The sequence below is a fragment of the Helianthus annuus genome, chromosome 17 (genome assembly GCF_002127325.2).
Source record: "Helianthus annuus cultivar XRQ/B chromosome 17, HanXRQr2.0-SUNRISE, whole genome shotgun sequence".
NCBI classification, from domain to species: Eukaryota; Viridiplantae; Streptophyta; class Magnoliopsida; order Asterales; family Asteraceae; genus Helianthus; species Helianthus annuus.
In genome coordinates, this window is record NC_035449.2 from 186,850,570 (window position 1) to 186,860,055 (window position 9,486).

A 9,486-nucleotide genomic window follows, 5' to 3' on the forward strand; every position below is an offset into this window, starting at 1 on the left:
ACCACCACCATCCACCCCACACCACCTTGCCCCACCATCCACCACCCACTCAACACCATCACAACCACCATCTCTAAATCCCCACAAACCGCTGCCCCACCATTCACCACCCGGGTGTTGCCATCGCCACACCCACCCCCAAATCTGAAGTTCTAAACAATTGACCCCAAATCCCTAAATTTTATGCAGAGGATTATAAAAAAAACCCAAAATTGCACAAACTAACAATGAGGGAAATCACGTTTACGAGGTGGGACGTCTTCTGATGGCCGATTTTGTGGACCCACAAGAAGTTAAGAATCGGGTTGACCCACCTCCACCATCGCCAGCAACTCCAGCCACCACCACTCTACCTCTACCTACCGCCACCTTGCAACCACCACAACCCTCTCCCAGACTGAAACAACAGCTTCCTCCTCCACCTTCCCTCCCACCTCCACCGCCACTGTCGAACCCACCACCAGCCAGAAACCGTGCACCACCACCACCACCGGAGAAAGTCGATCCACCGATTGTTACATTGGATGATCTTTTTAAGAAAACGAGAGCCACTCCTCGTATCTACTACTTACCCAGATGGGGGAATCAATTAATGAACTAAACCCAAATGGGGGAATCAATTGACAAGAACACAAACACAAAATGAGTGTGTGAGAATCAAGATTCAACTAATGAACTAAACCCAGATGGGGGAATCAATTATCAACAAAAAGGAAGAATCTTTATGGTTTAGTAAAGAAAACCCAGATGATTAAATAGGGTTTAACCCTAATTAATGAATTGGGGGGGTGCAAGATTGGTATAATTATGAGGTAAAAACTAACAAAGATGAGTAATTATTTGAGGGTTTTGACTGTGGAGATCTTGAGAGAGAGAGAGAGAGAGAGAGAGTAATCAATGAATGCAGAAATGGTAGTAGGGAGAGAAAGGTGTGAGAGAGAGTGGTTTAAGCTAGTATTTTTTTAATTTTAATAAAATGCTTAAATATTTAGTTATTTATATAATTAGTCCTTAAAAGGGTGAAATGACAAAATTACCCTCATGTGCAAGGCGCATGATCAGATTTAACTGGGAAAACAGACTAGGTTAGGCCCAAAGGGTAATAGGTGCTTGATTTTTAAACATAAAGGACAAAATTCGTCAAATTTAAACATAAAGGACACCGCCTGCAAAGAGGCCTAAAGATAAAGGACAAAACTTGCAATTCACTCTTTTATAAATATCCACATACTACTCATCCAATAAACTTTAAGTTTAAAATTTTCGTTTTTATAAAAATAAAAAATAGTATTTGACTCGTAAGTACGTTTTAGAGCTTTAACTTAAATTGTTAAATTTCGGGTTTTTACAAATATAAAAAATTTATATTTTTATAAGATTTCATAAACTGTTTTTATAAAAAATAGGATGATAAGAGTTTATATCTTTATTAACTTTATATCATACTAAGTTCAAATTTTTAGTTCCTAACTAATCTTATCTATATGAGTCTACTTTTAACTAATAATCCCTTAAAATATGCAACACAATCTACTACTATGTATCTAGTCAAGTTTGTAAATAATTATTTTAGAAATGACTAATATTATCTATAACAATATAGTTGAACTTATAATTCCTAAAAGTTTGGAACCCAGTTTAGAATTTATCTAGTAAAGATTGTAAATTTCTGGAGTATTTTATTTATATTACTTGTTATAAAAATGTTTATAAAATAATTATTTTTTTATTAACTTTATATCATAGTAAGTTCAGTTTTTTAGTTTAGCTTTAAAGTTTTTTACTTTATTACTTTTTAATTAAAAAATACAAATTATTAGATTAATATCCAAGAATAGCTGCAATAATTATTTTTTATTAGTTGACTTATAATTCCTAAAATTTTGGGACATAGTTTACTATTTATCTACTAAATATCATAAATTAGTATTAAATAATTCCTAAAATTTTGGGATATAGGTTACTATTTATCTACTAATCCGTAAATTAGTATTAAATAATTCCTAAAATTTTGGAACATAGTTTATCTTCTATCTACTAAATATCAAAGTTTTGTTTTGTTATAAAAATTAATAATAAATAAAGTATAGAAAAACTGTTTTAAACATGTAAAGATTCGTTTGTTAATAAAAAATACTAAACAAATGACAAAAAATAAAAAATAAGTTGCTATCGTTATAAAGTAAGTTTATTTTGCTGGTGAAATTATAAAGTTTATAATTTTATTGTTTAAAGTCCATAACTTTTTTAAATATCCACATCATACTCATCCAATAAACTTTAATTTTAAAATTTTCGTTTTTGAAAAAGTAAAAAGTAAAAAAAATAGTAGGTGACTTGTAGGTATGTTTTAAACACCTTTAACTAATGTTAAATTTCATTTTTATAAATATTTAAAAAATCATATTTTTATAAAACAGTTTTTATAAAAAAATAGGATGTAAAAGTTTATATCTTTATTAACTTTATCTTTTTATTTAAGAAATACAAATTATTCGAAAAATCTATAATATTATATAATTATTTTTTCATATCTCGTGCCGTCCAACAGTTTTTTTTTATAGAAGGCACTAATGGATATATACAAAATCCTCGTGAAACATGACTGTTAAATTGAATAAGTTTAGTGTGCTTTGTAAATACAATCTTGAATTTACTCCAAACCAAGAGGTAGTTTTCATGTTTTGTCCATTCTTGGTAATCGAATTTATCTCTTTGGAAATGATCAAGTACGAACATGTAAATTATATAATACGAACATGATTAAGTACTAAAGTATATTAGTTCAATCGAGATGTAAATTATAAGTGCAATAAAATAACACAAAACATAAACTTCAAATATAAAATAAACTTTGTTATTCATGGGATAGTCTATATCAAACAAAAACAACTGAAAATGAAAAAAACATAAAAACACTTGATATATTTCATCTAAAATCTCTACTTTTTTGATCCGTTTTTCTTGTTTGTGCTCGAATCAGCAGTATCATCTAATTCATCTTCTTTCTCATCGTCCTCATAATCATCTAAATTTATAACCTCGACCCATTTCCATTCAGAGAGTCTCTTAGATCTTTTCTTTTGATTCTCATACTTCCGATCCTTAAAAAACAAAAATTTAATAAATGATTAAATAAATTTAAAAAAAGAACAAATATTGAATAAAAAAATTTAAAAAAGATTAAATAAATTTTAAAATTACCTCTTCACTAAATTGACGTTGAAGCTTAGACTTGTATGGACTGAACATTGCACCATAAGAAATAATTTCAACACTCTTATCACCATCATCCTACAATAAAACACCAAATAATAACATAACGAACTTGTTAATATGAAAGATTATAAGCGAAAATATTACTTAAAAACTAACAAAAGCTTGTTCGACAACTGGGGTGTTTAAATTTGTGTGTTGAATCTGAAAAATTAAATAAGTTAGTATTCACATAAAAGTAAATAAAAGAAAACAATTATTCATTATTACGATATAACAAAACTTATCATAGAACCGATCTTAGATTTTTCAATATCGCATGCTTGTTTTTTCGCATCAAGTGAATTCAGAACTGGCTCCATATTTTAAATCTGTTTAGCAATAGAAATGTAGAATTGTGAGTGTTTGCTATGTATTTGTAGTAGTCCATTAGGGTTTAGTTTTAGATTGGTCATCCATTTATTTAGGAAGTTTGTTGTGAGTTTTAAGTTTTTAAAATAAGATGCACAAATCCTGTTTAGTTTGTTGTGACATGTTTAATAGGAAGTTTGTTGTGAGTTTTATCTATACTTACTATATTAAACATGCCACAACAAACTGACTCTGTACAAGTAAAATTAGGGAATATTTTAGTTTATTAATGTCGTTCAAAAAAAAAAACTTGGGTAAAAAACAAATGTTAATGTACGGTAGCTAGGTAATGGTCAAAGCTGGCTTGGGTAAAAAACAAATGTTGGCTTTAATCAATTGTACATTTACGCATCGGCTATTTGTACTTTATGAACGCACGGCGAAACTAAAAAAGACAACTATCGAAACGTTTAAAAAATGTGCCGATCGTCATGGTACCTTCGGATTTTTTTAAAACATTACGGGTTGTAAGATATCGCAGGAATACATTAAAGAATTAAAGAGGGGGGAGTGTAACTAATTACCCATAATTATGTTAAATGTCAAGGATTTAAATGTAATAGATTGAGGGACTAAAAAATAATTATGGTTTAAAAGACCATTTTACCCTCATTCTAGGAGTTTATTTATAAATAATGAGGGAAGAAGTTCTTAATTTTTGGGAATCCTTCCCTCATGTATTATAATATAGTATAGATGTAAACATCAACACAAAATTTTAAAACTCTTTATTTATTTATTTATTAAAACAATATAACTAAACTTAAAATATTACAATGTGACGTTGAAGTACATTAAATTACATAATTTACACATTGCCCCCTTCACCTCCATATAGATAACGACGAACAGGTACAGAACTACATATGGTTTTTAGAGAGAGAAAGAACCATACAATTTTAGAGCGAGAAAAAGTAACAACAACAGGGAGAAAGGGTTTTCTTCTGATACTCATCTCCCCAACAAGATTCCTCTGCATTTGTTAGCTCTCCAATTGCTTCTTCTGCTATTCGTATCTTCTTCATTTCGTGAGTTTTTCTCTTCATTTAGGGTTTCATTGTCCTCAATTCACATTATTTCTTCTTAATCTGTACTGTAATTGATATCTACAATGATATATTAGTGATTTTGTATCACCTGTAATCGAATTTCAGTTTCAATTTTGAGCTAAATCAGTAATATTGCTCTGTTTTTGCAGATTATACAGAAACAGAGTATTCTAAATCAAGAAGATGACTCTGTTTTTTTCACTGAAAACCATGATAATTTGAGACCCATTTCCATGTTTGATGATTGTATGTATACAATTTCACCATTAACCCACAGCTTCATCTGAATCATGTCTGCTGATTTCAGTTCCCCTGTTCAGACCCAAATGGCCGTACCCCTGTTTCAAACTCCATTAGAGGTGAACCCGAACCCGAAACCGAAACCGACGGGTAGGAGACGAGTATTTGTTCAAACCGAATGGGGTTTTGTGTTAGGAATGGATCTCGATCGGATCGATAATGCTCATACGGTTAAACGACGGTTACAAATCGCGTTAAACGTCCCGATCGACGAAAGTTCGTTGACGTTCGGCGATACGGTTTTAAACCACGATCTTAGCGCGATTCGTAACGATTCGCCGCTTCTTTTGACGCGAAATGTTTTACATCGGAGCGCTTCGACCCCTTGCTTATCTCCCACTGGTCGGGAGATACAGCATAGGGATCGAAGTGGCCCGGTTGAAATACTGGGCCACTCAAGCTGTTTTGTCAGAACAAAACAGCTCGTTGACGAGGTTGTTAAAGGGATGATGAGTGGGGTTGACCCGAGCCCGGCCCATGGCGGGCTCGGGGGTGGTTATTATTTTAAAAATATTAAAGGTGAGAATGTGGCTATAGTGAAGCCCACTGATGAAGAGCCGTTTGCGCCGAATAACCCGAAAGGGTTTGTCGGTAAGGCTCTTGGTCAACCCGGGCTGAAACGTTCGGTCCGGGTTGGTGAAACGGGTTACCGAGAGGTGGTGGCTTACCTTCTTGATTATGATCACTTTGCTAATGTACCTCCCACTGCATTGGTCAAGATCACACATTCAGTTTTCAATGTTAACAACAAGATTCAAAGAAAGAAGAAACTTATTAGCAAGATTGCTTCATTCCAGCAGTTTGTTCATCATGATTTTGACGCTAGTGATCACGGAACCTCGAGTTTCCCGGTGTCTGCGGTTCATCGAATCGGGATATTAGATGTGAGAATCTTCAACACGGATCGACACGCGGGGAATTTGCTAGTAAGAAAGGTTAAGAATGATGATGGTAATAGATTCGGTGAAGTCGAGCTCATACCGATTGATCACGGGCTTTGTTTGCCCGAAAACTTAGAAGACCCGTATTTCGAATGGATCCATTGGCCCCAAGCTTCGATCCCGTTTTCAGACGATGAGCTCGAGTACATTGAAAAACTCGACCCGTATCTCGACTCGGAGATGTTAAAAACCGAGCTACCGATGATACGCGAGGCTAGTTTACGGGTTTTGATTCTCTGCACGGTTTTCTTGAAAGAGGCCGCGTCGTACGGGTTGTGTTTAGCTGAGATCGGCGAGATGATGAGTCGGGAATTTAAGCGCGGCGAGGAGGAACCGAGTGAGCTTGAGGTGTTGTGTATGGATGCTAGGAGGCTTGTAGCCGAAAAGGAGGCTGAAATGACGGTTTTACCCCCGAAGGCAGAAGCCGAAGAAGACGGGTTCCAGTTTGATATCGACTACGATGATAAGTTGCCGAATGACAGCTTTGTGTTCGGATTCGGGCGAAACCCGCTTTCTAGACTTGAAGAGGAATATGAAGAAAGTGAAGAGGAAATAGAAGATGATGTACTTTCTAAATTGTTAATGAACAAGTGTGGTTTTGGTGGGGACAATGGTAAACCGAAGACGGGAAACAGCGGTTGTGTCGGGGCGAATTCGTCGTCGGGGTACAGGAGCGCGAACGAGCCACTGCCGGCGGGTGCGTGTTTCGTGAAGTTGGGTGACATGAACGAGGAGCAATGGGGTATGTTTTTAGAGAGTTTTGAAGATCTTGTTGTTAAGGCTTTTTGCAAAAGGAAGACTATTGCAATGGGGCAGAAGCCAAGGCAGAGGCTGGGGACTTCTTGCCAATTTTGACTTTTGAATATGTTGACTGGTTGACTTGTGAGAGTCTGGGTCCATGGGTAAATAGGTGGTAAATCGGGTCGGGCTTTAGTTGTTTGTATGGCTTATGTGTTAGGTTGTTGGTGACTTTTGTTTATAAATAATAGAGTAATTTAGTCCATGTGGTTTGTCTATTTTACGGTTGTTTTTTTAGAAATTAGGGTTTTTCTACGCTATCTTTTTCGCCGCCCACCCCCCACTTGGGTAAGACCAGCTCCATATCCGGCAACTCCTTTTACGCCGCTCTTTGCATGATTTACTCTACACAGTGAGGATCAAATCCATAATTTATGTAAAAGAGTGTTAAAACTTAAAACCGCAAATCGTGAGACCCGTATTTAATTTACTCTAAATATTATTTTCTAAAACTATCACATCTTTTATTCAAATAAGCCACTCAAGCCCATGCCTATACATTGCATACACACCATCACAATTTATATTGAAATAGATATAAAATTAATAATTTTATATATACGAATAGACAAGTACTTATTTTATATTAATACCCAATAAATACTTGTCTACATGATGTTGGACATGTCTCCATGGTCTTGTAACAAGGTCAACACATTCAGTGAACCTAAAACAATAGACAAGATGGTTAATGCTCATTCCAGCTGCCGAGTTCGACACTTTGACTAATCGTTGCTTCGAGTTCTTAGGATTTTCGACTTTCACGCGGGCTGCGGTACCTCAAGCCAAGAATCATGTGGATTGCTTTAGCAGAGTGCTTGCTAGTAGGCTTACAAGTTACAAGTTATAAGGCCCAACAATGTATGTATTTAAAAAAGGGCCTCAATTTTTAGGGGCCCAAATCCCAAGTTTTTTTTTCCACTAATGGGCTGACCCTTCATGCTTTATATACTTTGCTAATTGCTTCGCCTTTTGGTGTTCTTTACAACACAACACAACACCACTAATACCGTTTCGAACTGAACAAGTCTCAAACTCCTTCAAAGCTGTTATCGCCACTACAAAGTCGATTGCATCTTCGAAAAAAGTAGGCTGAGTGATGGACCCACCCCACATTTGGATTAGGGCTGACAAATCGTGTCTTATCGGGTTTAACAGGTCTCTGACGATGCGTATAACACAAATATTAAATATGAATACAACTCGTTTAACTACTTGATATCTCATGTCTAGAACACCGTTTTATGTTTTATGTAACAAGAAAAAGAAATGATGGATCCTAACCTCATAATTTTATTTATTTTTAAAAAAGTAAAAAATTACATTGTGTACTTTTTCAGTAAATATGTCTAATCGTGTCTTATACACAGATATCTATTGCCAGCCCTAATGTGCATAATGATAGCAATTAGTTGTTTTTTGGTTATAAAATTAAAGTGTACAGACCATAAAAATAAAGAAAACACATCTAACAAAATCAAATAAAAAACTATTCTATTGTACATCCAAAGTGATTTATAATGATACCAACTATTTGTTTCTGGTTATAATATTGAAGTGGTTAAATCAAGACAGTAAAGTTAAAAGAAAACATATCTAACATACATCAATAGAAATGACATAAGCCCTTTAATAATTTTTGACTTATATATTTTTTTTGTGTATAGAAAATATATTATTTGCTTATTTTTATCGTAATTTTATAAGTAACTATGAAATACCCGTCTAGAGTCATGAGGCTATTCATTCTTTATATACAAAGCTTGTGTTCGAGTTGGCAATCCCTACACCATTAAGTGCTGAGTTAGTAAAAGACTTAATTGGCTAGGAAACTCTGAACCAGTAAAAGCAAGCCGATGTGGTGGGTCAACGAGATGGTGCATGAGGGGTATGAACATAGGTGAAGATACAAAAGAGTAAAATTTTCATTTAGCATTATTTTAAACCAAACGAATTTAGTTTTTTTTGAACTGCCAACTAAATCACTAGATAAGCATCATTGGATGCGCTCAATCGAGCAAATGCAACCCCTCCTTTATAATGGTCATAGTTGGATGCATACCAGTGGCGGAAGTAGCCCATTAAATCAGGGGTATCCCTAATTTTTTTTACCATGCAATCAAACAATATTAAAAAAGTGATAATAAATAAAAATATTAAAAAAAAAGACAATAAATAAATAAAGTAATATAAATACCTAATAATTTTGTCCTTTTTTTTCGTAGCTTGAATCGTTTAATCACATCGTCATTTTTTACCTTAAAAAACAAATACCTAGGCAGGGGCGGAACGGCCTGAACTAGTGTTATCGCAACAGCAAACAACAGGATTGTGGATTCTTTTATCGAACCAATGTTATTGGCAGCGGCAAAATAGGAGACCAGTGCGTAAAGAATGACCAGTGACGTTTGGTTTTCTTCCAGGACCTAAGTGACGATCAGAAAGAATGCCGCCATACGCATTTTTGTGTTTTTTTGGGCGAATCTAATCATTTGGGCTTATCTAATCAATTGGGCATTGTCTCAATCAGGCTCCCTTATTTATTAATTTTGGGTTGGTTAGGGGTATCCTTGTATTATTTTAGGGGTATCTTTTGTATAAAACCAAAAATATATATATAAAAAATACAAGGCATACGAACTTCAGCCGTATCCCGTGCTACGACTCACATAGCATTGGTTCCGCCCCTATGCATACCTCAGGTCCTCAGCCATCAAATACGGAGAAAACCTGCCCATCCAAAAACCCACTACGTTAAAACCGATTTGGCT

General features: G+C 34.7%; 1 protein-coding gene across 1 annotated transcript; it reads left to right on the forward strand.

Annotated features, from left to right (window-relative positions):
• The first annotated feature begins 4,464 nt into the window (after nt 1-4,464).
• LOC110873296 (phosphatidylinositol 4-kinase gamma 7) lies at nt 4,465-6,920 on the forward strand. Its single transcript, XM_022122225.2, has 2 exons — nt 4,465-4,655; nt 4,826-6,920. The coding sequence occupies exon 2, from the start codon at nt 4,967-4,969 to the stop codon at nt 6,770-6,772; it is 1,806 nt and encodes a 601-aa protein (XP_021977917.1). The 5' UTR covers nt 4,465-4,655; nt 4,826-4,966; the 3' UTR covers nt 6,773-6,920.
• The last annotated feature ends 2,566 nt before the right edge of the window (nt 6,921-9,486 follow it).

Bases quoted from the DNA above. Each gene is read 5' to 3' on its own strand.
- LOC110873296 (XM_022122225.2), top strand. From the start codon at position 4,967: ATGTCTGCTGATTTCAGTTCCCCTGTTCAGACCCAAATGGCCGTACCC.